This window comes from Oenanthe melanoleuca, chromosome 20 (genome assembly GCF_029582105.1).
Source record: "Oenanthe melanoleuca isolate GR-GAL-2019-014 chromosome 20, OMel1.0, whole genome shotgun sequence".
Classification (NCBI taxonomy): Eukaryota; Metazoa; Chordata; class Aves; order Passeriformes; family Muscicapidae; genus Oenanthe; species Oenanthe melanoleuca.
The window spans coordinates 13,967,100-13,986,748 of NC_079353.1; the positions used below are offsets into that span (position 1 = coordinate 13,967,100).

The following is a 19,649-nucleotide window of genomic DNA, read 5'->3' on the forward strand; positions in this document are numbered from 1 at the left end:
GTCATCACAGACAAACAGGAATGGCCTCATGTTTACAAGCTCTGGTTTTCATGGGGGAATTCAACCACCCTGACATCTGCTGGGGGGAGAAGCTAGCAGGGCACAGACAATCCAGGAGGTTCCTGGACTGTGATGTGGCAGAGTGAAGCCCTGAGCTGCAGATGCTCCTGCCACACCTTGTCTTAGGTAGCTGAGGTTCTCCACCCCCGGTGCTCTAAGGCTCCTGCTTCATCAGGTTATCTTAGATAAGCAAAGCAGCTAATAGTTAAAAAGGCTATTTATTACAAAGCACACCAGTCTCAAAAGGCATGCAGAAAAACAATAGCAAAGCAGTGGCAATAAGTGAATGGCTAAAAGCCCTGGCAAAAGCCAATGGCTAAAAGCCTGTGGCTAAAAGCACCAACTCTCCCCAATACAAACTCTTATATAGCATTTTCCCAACAAGCTAAGATGCAAGCTCGGACCACCACTCCTCAACCTCTTAGAATTCTAGTTGCTTAGCACCCTAGGTTACTTATACAGCTACTCATACAACCTATCTCGTTCTATGTGAAAAATGTAAGCAATATTCTTACTAGAGCTCTATTATGTCTATGTCCTGTTTACAGCTGTGGGCCTGGAGCCTCCTGCTGAAGATAACAGTATGTGTCAACCTTCACTAGAACTTTCACTGCTACTCTGGCATTTGAAACCTTCCACTTACTAAAAACATTAGAGCTCACCCTAAAACTTACTAACTTACTTCTACTTAAATGTCTACTTTATGTGTGAGAGGCTTAATATACTTCAATCCATCCAAAGGCTTTAATTCAATCCCTGCATGCTGATTTCTTTCTGAAGAATTCAGAGACACCCCTGGCTCACTGACTCCAACAGGTAACCAGCTCTCTAGCAGAGCTGGCAAGCCTGGCTGCTGATGCATTTCAACCACCTGCTTTCCTGGGCTATGTCAGGCTGCACTAGGGACAGCCAGCCCTATCTATTGTCACAAGTGTTATGGAAAGGTCAGTTACAGGATTCTTTGCTGTACGCCGAGAGTGGCGAATAATGACAGATGGCTTCTTAGGCAGGAGAAGCAAAAGAAGCATTTTAGTGAAAAACCAAACCATATTTATAGAGTGGTTTGCAAACCTCAAACAGGACAGGAGTTCATTGGACAATAGGAGAAAACATCTCCTGTCACGTGCATCACGAAACTGTCTCTCAGTCAACACCAGGTGCCAGTCCCTGTTTATTAATTCCTTTCTATTTACAATAAAGCTATCACCCTGGGAAAAAACCTCCCAACCTCAGAAAAAGAACTCAGAACCTGAGAAAAGGCCTGGCCAAAATCTGCCTAGGCCTTCAGCAGTGTCCACAGTCTATTATATATACAAAATAGAATTAAAAATCTGAAAAACTGTGGTTAATAGGGAGAAGATAAGTGTGTGCTGTTGCCTGGGAGGGGATGATTAGTAAAGTAGAATTTGGGAGTAGAAAGAGGGGATAGACAGGAAAACAAATGATGGAGTGGCGATTACTGTGCTGCTGAGCAGCCCCACGCTGGATCCCTCTGCCTCAGGAGAGCACAACCATGACAATTTGTTGGTTTTTGCCCCTTAACAGAAACCAAGGCCGAAGTTAACTGGATTGCTAAACTCCAACATTTACTGCAAAAGCATTTGCAGAGGGAGGCAATGATTTATTTTTATCTGTTTCTTGCAGAAGACTAAACAGTTTCGTTTTTTTCCTTTGGAACAGTTTTTTTCTTTTGGAAAAGGCTGGGGCTGATGTGCCCGTGCCTGCTGAAGAGCAGCGACAGAACCCAGAAGAGTCCGGGGGTCCCTCAGCTGAGGGCACTGCCTCGTTATTGGTGCCGTATTCGGACAAACACAGCACAGGGCATCGGCCCCCAGGAATCTCTCGTTTTAATTCTGCAACTTGGTCGTACGTCACGAGGCTGGAAACAGCCGCTCTCAGGGTTCTTTTCCCCGTGACACGTTCAGGGCTCCCCCCGAGTCCCCGCTCCCTCAGCGGCGCGGCCAGAGCAGAGCAGGCCCGGCCCCGCCCCGCCCGCGCGCGGCCCCGCCCCGCCCGGCCCCGCCCCCCGGCGGCGCCGCATCGCGGCGGCCATTTTGTGCGGCTGCGGTCGGTGCGCGGGGCTCGGCGCGCCGCGGGCCCGGGCGGGGCGGCTCCGTTCTAACCCTTTTTCCCGTACAGATCCCTCGGTAAGAGCGCGGCGGCGCCCGGGCAGGCCGGGCCGCCTGCCCAGCCCCGCGCTGCGGGCCCGCGGGGAGACGCGGGGAGGGAGGCCGGGCGGGCGCGTCCCCGCGCACAAAGGGCCGGGCCGGGCCGGGCCGGGCGGCGCCTCCCGCCTGCGGCCCCGGAGCGCCGAGCGGGGCCGCTCCCGCCTCGCTGCGGCCCGGCGCGCTCAGGCCCGCGGCTCGGGCCGGCCCCGGCCGCTCCCCCGTCCTTGGCTCCCGGCCGCGGCCGCCGGCCCGCGGAGCTGCGCGGGCAGGTGAGTCTGTGCGGGCCGAGCGCACACGGCGCGGGCCCGTCCGGCGGGGGCGGCCGAGTGACCTTGCGGCGGCGGCGGGGCCCGAGGCGGGGCAGGGGCCGCACGGCGGGGCCCGAGGCGGGGCCCGAGGCGGGGATGTGACGGGTCCGGAGCGGCGGCCGGCGGGCTGGGTGCGGCGGGGAGCCGCGCGCTCCCGGTGTCGGGTCTGGGTCCCGCGGGCGCTCGGCGGGGCGGCCGCGCCTTGCCCGGCCCGGGGAGCGGAGCGAGGCAAACACTCCGCACTTGGCGGGGAGGAACGTCCCCGGTGTCTGCAGCGCTGCCGCCGCTTGTGGGGGGCACCCTATAAACACCGGCGAAGTTGCTGTTCTGTAACGCTCTCTTCTGCTAGTAAGAATCAGCTGCGCTAAAAAATAGAAACCAACAAGAACAACAAAAAAGAAACAGCAACAACCAACCAACCAAAATACCATCCCCCTCTCCCAAAATCTGTAAACTAAAAAAACAACTTAAAGCCACCCCTGCCAGAAAAAAGAACGAATTAGTGTTCAAATGGGTCCCGAAAATACACAGTGTGAGTTTTCTTTCGAAAAAACCTAATGGCTCTGGTTTTACTCACTCTTTAACTTACTCGTTATTCTTAGTGGTTTGCTTCCCCACCTTGATCTGCTGGGGTTAGGCAGGCAAATCGGCTGGTTGTTTCCTTGGTGGATTCCTTTGGTTTGATCATTTGTTGTGTGTCCAGCGGATGCTGAGCCTTCCTGTACAGGGTGTTGAGGAGTTTCTCCGCAGAACTCCAGAGGTGTGGTGCCAGCGTTACGTGGGAACACCTGTGCTCTAGCCGGTGCTTGTCTAGTTCATGTGCTCTTGCGTATTCCGTTGATGGGAAAGGTTATTTTTGCCTACAGAAGGCATTGATGGCTTTCTTTAAAGTTGAGATATTTGAGACCTGAAATAAAGTAGGTGGTATTTGGTGGAGAAGTTCAACATAGCGGAGTGGAGTTTTGCTGAATTCTGTTCTGAATGCTGCCTGGTTTTGTTCGTGTTGCCTTAGTCCACTGCAAGTCTTTAGCTCGTTTTCAGTGTTGAGAAGAGGAACAAATGCAACACCGTGGTTGCTATACTGGAAATCATCTAATGATTTGCGTTTTTCTTCTAAATGGGAAATTCCTTGCGCATGAAAGATTTATCTGCTGTTTGAAGCAGGTGTGGTTTTGCATGAAACAGTTTTTCAGGTGATTACATTCCTTTATTTCTTTGTAAACTGCTGCTTGACACTGCTATACATGAAAGTATATAGTTGAGTCCTTCTAATATAGGGTTGCATGTATCTCTTAAAGGTCCAATAAAGAAAAGTGTTACTTTTCTAAATGTATTTGCCATTTTAATGTAAGTCTGTATAGTGTAGTTGTATCTTTCTCACTTGTAAGTCTGCCATTAATGTCCTGGAAGATGTGCAAATAGCTATGTTTGTTTTAATCCCCTCTGTTAGGGAGTTTGTGAAGGCTTTATTAGTACTTCTTACTCTGAGTTCACTTTGATAATGATGCTTGTAACTGAAACCAGCTTGTTGTGGTTGTGTGAGGAGGAGGAGGCAGTTATCTGTTCTTACTGAGATTCATTCCTCAGTGGCTTTCCAAAGAATTTTAGTGTGAGGTGGTCTGCCAAGTAATGAAAGAGCAAAGGTTCTCCGTGCCATCTTTAAATACACAATACATGTGTTGCCGGTAATTTTTTATACAGGGACGAAAGAAATGGGCATTGGATCAGGATTTGGGTAATGAAATAGCAGATTACAAATGAAAGTAGAGTATCTTACGGTAGTTGTTGCTGTGTGCTCTGTGGAGTTGACTGCGTAGACATGGCTATGAAGTGTCACTTAGTTTTACCAGCTGGTGTGGCTCTTGAAGAATTCTTCAGCTGCAGCTCTAGGGTGGTTTCCTTAGGCATGGCTTACTCTATGTTACTTTGTTCAAGTAAGCAGATGCACAGTTGGAGGAAGGAATATCATTGGTGGAGCAAGGACTTGGTAAAATTCAGGGCTTTTAAGTATTTAATTCTTGTTCTTTGCCTTTGAAAGAAACATTTGTTCACCTAACTCTTGGTGATGGGAAAGTTTGAGAGACTCTTGAAATGCTTCTGGCTCTTTCTGTATTCTTTGTGGAAGGCATATTTATGTCTTGAAACCATACAAAAGCTCTACAATGCAATTGCCAGTAAGTTGTATAGAGATAATGTGTAGTAAATGCACCCTTATGATTCTTGTATGTTGCAGTGCCTTGTGGTGGTTGCAGGTTTGAAATTCTGTGTATACAGTTCTTTGTGGGCTGTTAACTGCTGTTGTGTTGCCTGCATTGATTTTTGCCTCCATTTATTCTTTATTGCAGTCTAAAAGTTGGTTTTAATTGGTTGCCCACAGGATTGGCTTGGCTTCTGCTACTTGTTAAGAAAAAAACATCTGTCTTTGCAGGTAAGAGCTTTTGAATTGAAGACTTCTTTATATGAATATTGAATATATCCTAAGAAACACATGAAGCTTTTAGAATCTGAATTTGTGTCAAAAGACTTGGGTCAAATAATCTGTAGCTTGTCTACTCACCACTGGTGATGGTGGTTTTGGCAGTGTTTTTCTTATAAACAGAATTTTCTGCCAAACTAATGTTTTGTTGTTTCATCAGCATGTGGTAGTCTGGAACACTCTCCCATTTATTTTGCACTGTTGGAAAATGCAGTTACTTTGTGCAAGCCGCAGGTCTGTGTGTTTGGAGCTGTTGGAGTGTAGAAGTGCACACCAATTGGTTCTAATTAGGTTTTGCAGCACTTAAAGGGATCAGATAGTTTCAAATTGGCTCAAAGATGACTGTAACAGGTTGATTTTAGCTTTATAAAAGTAAAAGACAAAATTGAAGTTTCCAGTTTTAACTTTTGCAAGACAGTCTCGTACTTAAAATTCCTCCTCCAGTACCAGTGTTTCTGCAGTTCTTAGTCTTCACCCAAGAATTGCCAAATATATATATGTGTCTGCGTGTGTGTGTCATGTGGATATTGTACTTTAATACTCCTCAGGGGCTAGGATGAATCTTCTGAACTTTTCTGTTGTAAAATCCATACAACTTTAAAGGCCAGCCTGGTGTACTTATGAATTTATATGTATGACCCAAATTACTCTTATTTTACTAACTAGCACATTGATGAGATAAATAGTATTGTCATCTTCTACACCTTTTTTTTCCAGTGTAACATCAACACCTTAAAAGATATTACTGTCAAGACACGTTAAAAATGCATCAAATGAGCTGAATGGGGTTGATTGTCAGCACCTGTAAATCTCCAGCTTTGCTCGTGAACTTGCTAGTGGGGGTGGATTGTCCATAGTACACCCCTAGGATGTTGTCTTTCCACAAATATACAAAACACACAAAATGGCAAGAACACCCATTTTTGCCTTGAAGTACCTTTTTGTACCAGGAGGAAAGCAGGCAGCCTGAGAACAAGTCTGGCAGCCCAACAAAAAGCCTTCAGTGCCTGCTGAACTGGTGTGCAGCCTGTTTGGTGTCTGAAGTTAATGTTGCCTCTGCATGTGCTGGTCTTTGCAAGTGAACAGTGCAAGATTTGAGCAAGATTTGCATTTTCATTACTTGGAAAATTTGAGCAAGTGGGTTATAGTCTCCTAAGTGCATTTTGCAAAAATGTTTGTGAGTGTCTAGAAATTTAAAATTCGGTGATTTGGTGCTTGAGATTTCACCATAAATCACAGAGCTGACACTACTCTTTTGTCTAAGCATCGAAATTCTGAAAAATCAAAGCAGCTGTTTTACGGGTTCCTTTGTCAAAAATATTTGTTTAGTCAAGTCCTTAAAGTTATTTTAATTCAGACCATTTTACTGTCAGCTCTTCCTTAATATTAAGCAAGCATTTGCTGAATACTATGTGTGGAATTAACTACACTGAAGTCGTTGCAAATAGTTTTTCTAGTAACTATATGCCTAAGCAGCTCTTTGGATTTTTTGTCAATAGTAATTTAGTGTATCTGAGTAGAGGCACTTAGTAACAAGACTTCAAGTACACCCTTAACATTTATTATGAAGTTTTGAATTAAATGCAAAACTGAATGATTTGCATTGTCCCAGAACTTATGTAAATGTTCAAATGCTTGAACCCTTCTGTGGCTTTATCTATTGATTTGTCTTCTGGGCTGGATTCATGATATCATTTATAAATGCAGGTTAAAAAATGTTAGGTGTTCCAACCCAGCAGAGCTTAGTGCACACGCCTTTCTATGTTGCCTTTGTTTAATCAATGGCTATATCAGATTGTCATTCCTTTTGCATTAAGGGAATAGCTAAAAGTACTCTCTTGTTTAACAGGAGAAACTTCAAATGTCTTAACTTCTGATACATGAAAATTTCTGAAACTAATTTCTATTATAGTAGCTAGTAGAAGAATTCTAAACCTGCTGGCAAGATTTGCTTTGAGTAGTATTCCAGTTTTGAAAGCATAGATGCTAAGCCAGGGATACTTTTATACCTTGTGCTTGCCTCAGGATCATCTCCTTCAAAAGCAATTCTGTAGCACACTATAAACCTTGTGTTTACAATGCTCTTTAATGTAGCCTGGTTAAAGGAGACAGAATTTGCATTTTAACTTTAATTTCAGAGATTGTCATCAATATTAGGCAAATTTAAAATAAAACAACAGAGTCATTATAAAACATTGCTTTTTAAAACAGTGCAAAAAGTCTTAGATATGTCTTTAGATGTTTTGGATAGTATAGGTAGTCCTTTCACTTGTGGCTTTTTTTTCCTCAAAGAGAAGTTATTTTGTTGCTGGAAAATGGATGGGCAGTGAATTTTATTTTCAGATTAAATGTCATTCCACTGTAAGAGGTAAAGGCAAGAATGTTGCTTCTGTTACCTCACCATGGAGATGAGAAAGTTACTTTCAAAAAAAAATTGTCCTCAAAGCATAGTATATAGCATAAACCTTTCTGTTGCTGTCTTTCCTTGGAATAGGGGTTTTCTTAGTGGTGGTTTTTCTTTTACTAAAATCTTCTTATGTTAAGAGCTGCAAGTTCTAGTCTCTTTTAGGATGGTGCAGTAAGGAATTCAGTATATATGCACAGTGACTAGAACAGCAGATCTGATTTGGTGCACGTGGGCTTGTTTGCTGTTTCCTTCAGGGAGAAAGGTCCTCCACACTTTTCTGGTGTCTGGTGTTAGTTGTGGGCAATGCCCTGTAATACCCCAGAATGTTGCTTAAGTTCATTACTGTGTTGAAGGGTTTAGCTCTGGTGTGTTGGTCAACAGAAACAAAATACTTAAGGACTCATTTTAGTAATTCTAGGTTCCATCATGCAAACAAAAGAATGTTGCTTTTTCACCCCATAGAACTGTTACTTCTGTTTTCATTAAGTGCTGAATTCAGCCTTACCTGGTTAAATTGTGGCTTTATCTAGTCATTCAAGACTTGTCTTTTCTAAGGTATTTGGATGACCCGGACAAGCAAATGGAGCCAACTTAGATATTTGACTGTATACAGGGATGTAGCTGAACTGCTGGGAGATGGTTATTGATTGTAGTTGGTCAGAGCTTTGGTAATGGTCAGGAGTGTTTGATGCATAGCTTTGTAGTGTTGCATTGGGGCATCTGATTGCACTTGATCTTTAAGGTCTTTTGCAGCCTAAATAGTTCTGTGAGTCTGTGATCTGGTTCATCCTTGATTTCAAATGCTGAGTTAACACTACGGGTATGTGACTTATGGGAGCCTTGGAGATCTTCCATACAGATACTGAACTGGCTTGTACTTAGGAAGTCAAAAAGTTTCAGAGATGAAGTGGCTCAGGTGAAGCATGGTGCTATTGCTGATGGTTTAGGATGAGAGACTGGCTTCTGAACTGTTGAATTGTGCTAATATTATTTAATATGATGCTTTCAGCCTTTGTTGGAGGTTTGCATAGGTGACAAGTGTCTAGTTTCCTCTTTAACTACTGGTACGACCCTCAGACTTCTGAGGTGACAAGGTAGCTGTTCAGAATTACCTTAAGTATCTACTAATGTCAGCTGTGGAGATAGTTTTCTTATGTCTGAGACATAAAGGGTCATGCTAGACAGAATATCTGCAACTATGTAAAAATGTCTTGTTTTTGAAAATTGTAAAGGCCATATATCTAGCTAGATATGCGTAGATGTTAATTTAATTTAGCTGAGGTCTCTATTGTCACAGAATGTCTGGCACTAGTTTATAATAGCAAGCTTCAGGTCACCTGGACCTCTTGCCTTTGCTAGGAGAAAACCATGAGGTCAGTATAATATAGATGGTCCCTGTCAGGATGTCTTGTGAGTCTCACAGTTGCTAACAGTCCGAATGGGGTTTTGTTCTTAACCAACCCACTGTTACATTTCTAGTTGCCTTCACCTGGCAGGAGGTAAAATCCTTCCCCAGATTAAAGGGAACTGTTTGTTTCCCATAGCGCTGCAGAATTTTTCAGTCACATTGTCAGGTACAGTGGATACCATATCGGTGTACAGTAAATTAATTTTGTTTCGTGTGGCTAAAATACTTTTGCTTACATTCCATTAAATATTGAACTAGTGCTGTAATAGTTCTGATTTTTGATGTTCCTTTGTTTTTTTTCTTAACTGACACTTGTGGGTCTTAGTATCACAGCTATTTTGGAATTTCTAGCGAAAAATGTATGCTGATGGTGTTGGTAAATGTTTAATACTTCAGTCTGTGTGAAGTAAACAAACATGAATAAGGAACTTGGAGTATAAACACATTTAATCTTTGCAAGATGCTGTTAGGTGTGTATCTGCTGTAGTAGATGGTGTCTGTAGGTAATTGCCTGGTGTCACAAACAGTAGTCTGACATAGCCGTTGCCTTTTCTCATCTGCAGGTGTGTGTTGTTTCAGCGCAGCATGGCTGTGGTCATCCGCTTGCAAGGTCTCCCGATTGTGGCGGGGACCATGGACATTCGCCACTTCTTCTCTGGATTGACCATTCCCGATGGGGGCGTGCATATTGTAGGGGGTGAACTGGGTGAGGCTTTCATCGTTTTTGCCACTGATGAAGATGCAAGGCTTGGTATGATGCGCACAGGTGGTACAATTAAAGGGTCAAAAGTAACGTTGTTGCTGAGCAGTAAAACTGAAATGCAGAACATGATAGAGCTCAGTCGTAGGCGTTTTGAAACTGCCAATCTAGATATGCCACCAGCAAATGCTAGCAGGTCGGGACCACCACCTAGTTCTGGAATGAGTGGAAGGGTTAACTTACCTACTACTGTACCTAGCTTTAATAATCCTTCTCCTAGTGTAGTAACTGCTTCTACTACGGTGCATGAAAGCAATAAAAACATATCCACATTTTCTACTGCCAGTATTGGGACTGCACCTCCAAATCTTGGGAGTACCTTTGGCAGTCCAACATTTAGCTCAACCATACCTAGCACAGCATCCCCAATGAACACAGTACCTCCTCCACCAATCCCTCCTATCCCAGCTATGCCATCTTTGCCACCAATGCCTTCTATTCCCCCTATACCTGTTCCACCTCCTGTACCCACACTGCCTCCTGTTCCTCCAGTTCCTCCAATACCCCCTGTGCCCCCTGTACCTCCAATGACGCCTCTGCCTCCCATATCAGGAATGCCTCCTATGAATCCTCCACCTGTAGCACCCTTGCCCACTGGAATGAATGGGTCTGGAGCAGCAGTGAATATGAACAGCGGCTTGAATCCATTGTTTATTGGTCCCATGAATCCTGTAAATCCTATCCAGATGAATTCTCAAGGTAGTGTCAAGCCAATTCCAATCAATCCTGATGATTTGTATGTCAGCGTTCATGGAATGCCCTTTACTGCAACAGAATCTGATGTGAAAGACTTTTTCCTTGGGCTCCGTGTGGATGCAATCCATATGCTGAAGGATCATGTAGGTCGAAATAATGGAAATGGACTAGTTAAGTTTTTTTCTCCTCAAGATACATTTGAAGCACTGAAGCGAAACAGAATGCTGATGATTCAGCGCTATGTTGAAGTTAGTCCTGCAACAGAGAGACAGTGGGTAGCTGCTGGAGGCCACATAACTTTCAAGCAAACCATGGGTCCCTCTGGGCAGGCACATCCTCCTCCCCAGCCTCATCCTAGGTCCAAATCTCCCACTGGACAGAAAAGGTCGCGGTCGAGATCTCCCCATGAGCACGGTTTCTGTGTTTATTTGAAAGGTCTTCCCTTTGAATCTGAGAACAAACATGTGATAGATTTTTTTAAAAAGCTGGATATAGTTGAGGACAGCATTTATATAGCTTATGGACCTAATGGGAAGGCAATTGGAGAGGGATTTGTTGAGTTTAGGAATGAAGCTGATTATAAAGCAGCTTTGTGTCATCATAAACAGTACATAGGGAATCGCTTCATTCAGGTACATCCAATTACTAAAAAGGCAATGTTAGAAAAAATAGATATGATTCGTAAAAGATTGCAGAACTTCAGCTATGACCAGAGAGAAATCTTGATGAACGCTGAGGGAGAATCAGGCTTGCCAAAACTGTGTGCACATATATCTAATATTCCATACAATATAACAAAAATTGAAATCCTTCAATTTCTAGAGGGACTGGCAGTAGAAGAAAACTCTGTACAAATTCTCGTTGATAATAATGGGCAAGGTTTAGGACAAGCACTGGTTCAGTTTAAAGCTGAAGATGATGCTCGTAAGGCAGAGCGCTTGCACCGTAAAAAGCTGAATGGAAGAGATGTTAATTTGCGTTTGATAACCGTCGAGGAAATGAGAGATATTGAGAGAAACCCACCATCTCAAGGGAAGAAAATCCTGAAAATCCCGATCCAGGGAAATGCGGCTGTGCCCGGAGCGCAGGGCCCTGCTGGGGATGAGCATGCTTTCTTGGGGGGAAGTGCTAAAGAAGCAAATAATGGTCCTCCGTTCAATTTCCCTGGTAACTTCAGCGGCTCTGGCACATTTGGTCCCCCTTTACCACCACCTGGAATAGGTGGCTTTCCCGATTCTAGACCAGGAATACCCACAGTTGCAGCTACTGGTTTACCTGGTGCAAGTATTGAGGTACCAGGCTTTGCAGGTGGTCCTGCTAATTTGACAGGACCAGCAGGTTTTGCAGGGGGTCCTCAGACATTTGGTAATGGTCCTGGCAATTTAGGTGGGCCCCCTGCCTTTGGTGCTGGTCCTCCAGCAATTGCTAGCGGTCTTGGACATTTAAGTGGACCTCCAGGGTTTGGACCCGGACCAGGAAACATACATATTGGTGGACCCCCGGGTTTTGGAACAGGGTCTGGGAAGCCAGGGCCAACTGTCATTAAAGTGCAGAATATGCCCTTTACTGTTTCGGTGGATGAAATTTTGGATTTCTTTTATGGTTACCAAGTGATCCCTGGTTCAGTGTGCTTAAAATACAATGAAAAAGGTATGCCCACTGGAGAAGCAATGGTTGCATTTGAGTCTCGTGATGAAGCTATGGCAGCTGTTGTTGATTTAAATGACAGGCCTATAGGTTCCAGAAAAGTAAAACTTGTATTAGGGTAGCTGTTCATCAAGTAGTTGTAGAATAGATATTCATAGTGCTGTGACAAATGCATCTGGATTGGTTTTTATAGTATTTCCAGGATAGAACCTGTGGATTGTTTCAATTGTAAAACAGATGGGTTTTGATAAGACAGAGCACTGGGTTTGCCATTACATAAGAAACACTGCAAGGAGAGAGGTGCGGTGGATTTTCCTCGTACAAGTTTGTGGAGAAGCTGGACAGATGCTTATTCGTCGTAAAAGTTTGGTAAACTCTTCTGGACACAGTGCTTATTGAGAAACTGAGATTGGTTTGACATAGTTTTGGATAAGGGAAATAGATGAAGTCAGTGAAGCTCTTCAGTGGTGTTCTTGTAAGCCATTGTAAAATAGATAGCTATTTTTAGATTTGGTTAAAAGCTGGCTGATTTCGCATTGTTCACAGGTCAAAGCTTTGTTTAAAGTCCTGATTTTATTCTGCAACTGAATGAATTCTCAGTGTACACAGATCGATTGTTTTGTGTATGTATCTTTATTTTTTCCAAAAATCTCACTGTATGAACAGTTGAATTATGCCCTTTGCTGATGTGTCTACCAAACTAATTCCTATGAGTATGAGCAGAATCGTTCTGTAAAATTCAAGCTGTTCTTTGTGGTATAACCTTTAGTTATTTATATATTGCAATTATAACTGTGCAGAATAAGACTTTTGCCACAAGTATAGCTAACCTCAAACGTAAATCATATGAGTTTTATAGTGCATTTAAAATGTTTTCAGTTGAAAATAATCATTATTGTTTAAGTAGCTTGATTTGTTAGGATTATACAAATCAGTTGGGAAAGGATCTTTGACACTAGTAGGATATTGGTGTTTCTCACATGTCTCTTGAACTCCTCGCATAGAGTCTCTGCTAAGAGAACCAAAGTGGTGATTATTAGTAGAATATTGGAGTCCAGATAAAGTTTTAAATTAGGTTATTATGAAAGAAACTTGTATCTTCAGCAACTCTGTTGTGAATTACTGCTATGGATGAATTCAGAGATAAAATTTATTTTTCTCCAAAACTTGAAAATACTGAGTTTACTATATATTTTTGCAATAAAGTTGTGCTGTTGTATTCAAAGTCTGTAAAGAGTTGCCATTTTCTTTGTTGTGCAGTGAAACCTTCCATGGAAAAACAGAAATGGAAAGGAAGTAATTACGCAAGTGAAAAGTAGAATTTTTTTGGTTCATCCTTGCTTGGCTTATGATAAATTTTAACACTTGGACATTGCCTGAAAAAAATCCTGCTATTCCCTGCAAATCATTGTACTTAAACATAGTAAACTTCAAACTGTTTTTGGGTTTTTTTGACTAAGAAGAACAGTGCCTTTTGGTGTTGCACTGAAGTGTATGGACAGGCAAAATTGAGAGGTGCAAGTGGCAACAGTTTTATTCATGTGGTGTGTAGGAGAGATTTGCAAACCTGTGCAGCGCTGCATCCTGAGAGGATTTCACAGTACAGGAATCCGTGGAAGGATTGTATAAAGGTGTACTTCAATAAAGAGGTGGTTGCATTACACAGATGCTTCTGTAATTCATTAGCATAATTTTGTTTTGACAGATTACTAGGTGGTCCCAACTTTGGAAAAGTCATGTGATTTGTATATACTGTTTAAAATTAAGCCTCCTGTTAATAAAACTGTCTGTCTCTGAAGCTTCATGTTATGCATTTCAACAGTCTTTGGGAGTAATGTTTCAACAGCAGATCTTTGTTTCTTTCTTTTTTTTTCCCCGACAGTCTGAAAGTACTCTTCCTGATGTCAGAAAGATGTGTGATTAGGAGTCAAGTCAGTTTATTTTAAAATTTTGCTCTTTGTTTTTTAAGCAACTTTTATTAAAGTTTCATACTATATTGGAGTTTTTTGGGTGCTTGTTTCTTCATGTTTCACATTAGAATAAAATTACTGAAAAGGAAAACTTGGCTTCGTTGTTCACAGAATTGTTTTAAGATATTAGTGTGTGTTGACTCACCAAAACTGGTGATAACTGCTTTTTCAAGTTCAAATGCATCACAACAATGCTTGCTTTGTTGTGAAATGTAATTAAACTACAGGTGTCTGAAATTAGATCCACAGCTCTGTGTTGCAGTCTTTTGATTTCACATCGTGGTCCCCTTGGTAATGTATCCAAGGCTTCTAGTGCTTGGGCTAGACACAGCATATGCTGTGAAACATGCTTGTGTGCCTGTTCCTTTGAACTTGCTGAAAGGGCAGGTTTGTTTTGGAAAGCTTTGTTCTGATTCTTGATCTTTCTGTATGGTCTAAAGATGCTTCAATGCTTATCTGGAAAAAAAGCACAAACCAGAAAGCCATGGGTGTTGGGAATGTTGACTTGGATGCAGTGTTTAAACGGAGGATTTGGGGTGGGGCAGGGGCTCTTTGTTTTGCCAAGCAGTTGATTCTCATCTTTTAGCATAAATCAGTAAATATCCCCTCTTCAATAAGAGTAGACTCTTGGAAAAAAATAGGAAGTCATGGCATGCTTAGTTTTTCTGTATGTATGAGAAACAGTGCATCAATTCAAATAGTTACAGTTGATCCTTCAAAACACATACAGAACAAAGTTTATTATGGAGGGTCAATACAAACTGTTTAACAATGTGGTTTCATGTTAGAAGTATCCTTAAGCTGCATGTTACCCTAAATTATGAGTGATACCCTTAGCCTACATGTCTAGAGTTCATAAAATTGCTTACTTAGCACTTGTCAATATTCATGGACCGCCTTAAAAATAAGGGTAGGACCTCTGAGGTCCCATCTCCAGTGTGGAAGGTGCAAAACTGCTGCTGGATATAATACCCCAAGCTGATCACTGGCAAGAGGTGGCAATAGACAGAATCAGCTGATGGATGCTGCTCAAATCCCCCGTTGTTTGACCTTGATGCCTTGAGTGGCAGGAGGTTCCATCCTTAGCCCCATTGGAACAATGCACTCAGTGACACTGATGTCCCGAATCCTCCAAGTAATGGCAAGAAGGTACCTGAGTTTAAATAACTGGCTAAGTTGGTCTTTTTAGCAGTTCCTTATGTGTGTAAGTACTACTGCTTGGAAAAAAAAAAAAAAAAGTGAAATGTTACATTCACAACATGATTTGTTTAATGTATGGGTTTTTTCCCATTCTAAATAGAAATAAATGCAGTTGGTCAATGATAAAATTGTGACTTACATGAAAGAACTTCAGTAGCTGGATGAAAGTGTGACTTAGTATTAGCAAATTTCAAGCAGTTGCTCATAAATGTCACAGATTTTGTTGGCATTCTGTAATATCACCATTAAAACCAGTTCTTTATCGATGAATTGTTGCTATGGTCTAAAGGTAGATTTATGAGAGGTTTGAGGCTTTGTAGGTTTAAAGAAACCTGAAGGATGCTTTATTTTAAGTAGCATTCCTTTCATAGCATGTAGTATTTTCCTGGAGTGTCTATGCGCTGCATTTTTGTCGAGTGGAGAGAAAGATTGATGCAAAAATGAAGACTGTAGTTGTGTATGAGATGACATTGAAGGTCTGCCTTTTAAAAAATGTATGTGCTGCTGAGTTCCACATTGCTCATGCTGTCTCTAAGGTCATTGCCTATACTTGGTGCAATCAGCAGTTTGTTTTGCTGAGAGCATTTTGGAGCACTGAAGACTGTAGGCTCTACAAAAGAGGATGTTTCCAGTTTCTAGGCACACCAGTGGTGCATTAAATGTAAATAACGATTGTGGTTTCTTTATTTTGTTTGTCCTCAGTCTGCTGTGGTGGTTCCAAAGTTGCTGCTTCCTGTGGCAAGTGCTGCTGGCCCTCAGCAGGTTGTTAGCAGCACTGAACTGTGCTGGCCTTCTGATCTGCAAAACTGAACCTGCTGTGTATTGTGGACCACTGAAAACCTCTGGTTGGCCAATGGACCACTGTGTGAGAGAAGCTGGTTTAGGTTGATTATTCAGATACATGGATTAGGCCCTGAAACAAAGGATTGCAATTCCTGTTCAATGTGGACTGTAGTGCAAGAAAACAACTAGTTGCTATATTTGCTAATTGGTTGGAAAGAAGCAAATTTGAAATGGACATATTAAGAAACATTTAGTTGGAGTTTAGGGAAATATGTCAGTTTGCTGCTTTAGGTGTGCATGTCTTTGAAAATGAGATGCTTTATTCTGTTGCTGTAAGGTTTTTCATAAGCTCTGCTTTGGCCTGGTGGCAGAATTGCCAAATACATTTGGTTGTCTTTGCTCCTTTCCAGGTTTGTTGATGCTCCTTGCTGCTCTGTGGCTGTATTTTTTTTCATGGCTTTGGGACCACTGAGCTAGAGTTTGTGTACAGAGGGAGAGGAAGGGAATCTGTTTAATGCTTCTGCAGGAAGAATAACCTCAAAGGGTTCTCTTCCTATCTGGTTTTGGCAGTGAGAATGTGATTGCAGTTCAAAGATTTGTTTCTTCCACAGTCTGGATATTCCATGGAATGAAAACCTGTTGGTTGGTAGTACATTGATTTGTGGCTGTGTGCTACCTCTCTTTCCCTATCTCATGATCAGGTAGGTCTAACTGTGGCTAGTTTTCTACATAGATGACGTTGTTACTGATTTTCTTGGAGGTTTGTTACTATGTGCAATGTTCCAGTGTTTGTGCAGGGGGTGTTTGTCACTTCCCTGACCTGGATGCCTTTCACTCCTGGATGTAAGCACCAAATGGAAATAAAGCAATCCTAAAAGTGTTCCTTTTTGCCAGTTGCAGCCTGAACATGGGTGTCAGATGATTTGGCTGTGACTCCTTTCACTTGCTGGTATTCACTTGTGTGCAGATTCCTTTGTTATCATTCTGGGTTTGCTTGTGAATTCACAGCAAGGTAGCTTCAGAGAGAATTAGTCAGATGAGTCTACCTGAGTTCCTTTGCTGCTTCTGCAGAGGCAAAGCCTACTCCTTTGTGGCTCTCTCTGGTGTGTTCTCATGTCTACAGCCTGAAATTCAAATGGTCTTATTGTTGCTCCCCAAATACATTTAAGTAAGCTTAATGGGAATGTGAGTTTTTTTAGCATGAGTCTGAATTCCACAAAATCAGTTTGTAACTCTGTATTTGCTATTCTCACACCAGCTTCACTGTTTTCTTCAACTTCTGAGTTCTTTTGCTGTGACTTGCTGGTGAATTAGACCTGGTTGATCACAGATCATAGCCAGGAAAGAGTTTGGGGCCTGGGGTGGGGATTGCCCCTGCAGTGCACAGTACACAGGAGTGTTAATTTAATTTCCCTCTGAAGTTTAAAACCAAAAAGTAAGGACTTGTAAGGCTTGCACAGGGAAAATGGAGATTAATACTGCTCTGGCATAGCCTAGCCTTTTGGGCTGGTCACTGCTCTTTGTGTTGTAGTTACAGTATTGTTAAACAAGGAATTGCTTGGGTTGGGCTCTGATTTCTGACCATCTGAGGGAGGGTGGAAGTTCCAGTTAGCAATTCCAGAGTTTGGAGCAAACAGTTTGATGTCGACTGTTTGCTGTTGAATGTGGATATGTGGATGTAGCACTGCTCTGTGTGACAGTGGAAAGCTCAGAAATGCTTTCTGGTCACTTAGGCAGATTTGGAGAGGAAAACAGTGCTGTAGTCAGAACCTTCACTACTTCTGGAATTTTGGTTGAGTGCCTTTTATGATGAAATTCATAGGATCTCTGACAGTAAAATGAGAAACCTCTGTGTAGCACCCAAGGTTTAGTGACCTTGCAGTGGTGGCATTTGCCAGAATGTGCTTCTCAATGAGCTTTTTATGAAACCTCTTTGTATAACAAAGCATTGCTGCTTGTTTTGACAGGAGGATGGATATGGATTGTGGAAAGCCCTTGCTTGTTTGAACAGGAAGCTCAACTCTGAAGTGAAAGTGATGGTTGCCAATACTTTTTCATTATTGGGCAGATGTTCCTAATACAAGGGCAGAATTTATAAACCATGTAGGTTTGAGCAACACTAGTGCAACCAGCTATAGAAGTGAAGGGCTAATTAATGTTGGACACTGGCAGTTCACTGGCTGAATGTACAGGAAGCCCTGTTCCTTAAGGAGGGGGGGCAGTTATTGAGTACCACAAATTCATCTGCCTGGGGTACCCCCACTACATTCCAACATTGCTGCAAAGCCAGTTTTCTGGTTTGCAGGTCCAGTCTTACATGAATACATAAGAGTGTTTTTAACAGCACTTAGAGCTCTTTTCAAATATGGACTTGAGTCCATTTGTATGTGTGCAGAGAGGTGGTGGTGGTATAGCTAAGAAAGTTTTCTTCCTCACTTTAAGTGAACTTCAGTTTTATCATCAGAGATGGGGCATTAGGAGGGAAATTGAAAATTGAGGCCAAACTGTCATGCTTTAGCTGTAGTGAAAACAAACAAGTGCTACTCTAATCTAATGAAGAATGTATGTGGGTTCAGAAACTTCAGCACTGAGTTTGTGTGAAAAGGATCACAATAAACCAGTGAGTAAATGCTTACATTCTTAAACTGATCTGAAATGTAAATTCAGCTGTTAAAATGAATGTATGAGATAGGTAATTGATCTAAATGAGTTGCTGTTAAACAGTAAAACTTGAGCTCTGCAGTGTCTTATGTTTTCTTAGATTGGAAATCAGAATAGTTTTTGATGGTAAATCTTTTTAAAGTTATTTTAAAGACAACTGTAGTTGTTATCACTTAAGTCAGTGTGTATATTTTAACTGGATGCATCTTTTAAAAAAAACCTTTCAAACATATGTGGAAAATTGCATGCACAACACCATGACCTACTGCACAAATATCCTGAATTTTTTTAAGGCCTTTTTTTGTCATCTGGACACTTAGCCCTCCCTTTGGGTAACTGACAGTAGTTTTGTTAAGGCAATAAATGGCATTTCTTCCTTGCAGCACAAGCACTATATCATGCTACTTCTTTGAATGATTAGGTGGCATTTGGCTACTTTAATGTCTCTAGGAACAGAAGACTTTGTAGTCTTTTCCTTCTGCGTGGTAGCTTGTGTTACTTTTTGTATTAAATTTTGTCATTAGTTTGGTGTGTAAAAACAGCTTCAAGCAGAAACAACAGTAAGTTTTCTGAAACCTAAAATGCTTAGTTTTAAACTAAATAATAAGTGAATGTATTATGAATCCTAATTAATCTGCAGGTAATGTGTCTCTATGAAATTCCAGCTATTTCAGTGCAATGACAAAAATGAATAAAACCATAATATCACAGAATTTTGTTATTACGAAAGGTGAGAGGAATCCCTGTAACTGTGTTCTGTGCCAGCCATGGTGTGGTGATGTATGACCTCTGTCTTGTTTAGGTTTGAAGAAGTTGTTTAGGTAGAAAGGACTTGTTTTTTGAAAATTTTTAGGGCAGCTCACAGATACTGTTTTAATCTTTTTGTGCTTTCCAAATCCCCCTGCTACTGCATTAGGTTCTCATAAAGGCTCTGAATCTGGAGGGACAAGTGACTGGTGCCCTGTCAGTCTGATGCTTGTCCTGACTGCTGCCTGCTTGAGACAGGTGTGCTCTGCCATTTGTAACCCAAGTTTGCAGGTTCCACCTAATGGTGGGAACTTGGAGTGTAATTTATTTCATTCTTTTGTAGCTGTTAAATTTACTC

At 42.1% G+C, this 19,649-nt stretch overlaps 2 protein-coding genes across 5 annotated transcripts in view; both read left to right on the forward strand.

Moving 5' to 3' along the window:
- The first annotated feature begins 2,081 nt into the window (after positions 1-2,081).
- Positions 2,082-19,649, forward strand: part of CPNE1 (copine 1) — a 40,238-nt gene continuing 22,670 nt past the window's right edge. Inside the window, exons 1-2 of one of the 4 annotated variants that reach the window (XM_056507133.1) lie at positions 2,082-2,207; positions 4,882-4,964. The gene's annotated coding sequence lies outside the window, so the exon portion shown is untranslated. Of the gene's footprint in view, positions 2,208-4,881; positions 4,965-9,441; positions 9,534-19,649 lie in introns of those variants that run through there. The other 3 variants (XM_056507134.1, XM_056507132.1, XM_056507131.1) reach the window with 3 other exon arrangements.
- RBM12 (RNA binding motif protein 12) lies at positions 9,413-13,931 on the forward strand. The gene has a single exon (XM_056507130.1). It carries the CDS (start codon positions 9,413-9,415, stop codon positions 12,050-12,052), a length of 2,640 nt encoding a protein of 879 aa, XP_056363105.1. The 3' UTR covers positions 12,053-13,931.

What these genes read in the sequence shown, in the direction of transcription:
- RBM12 (XM_056507130.1), top strand. Translation starts at nt 9,413, where the DNA reads ATGGCTGTGGTCATCCGCTTGCAAGGTCTCCCGATTGTGGCGGGGACC.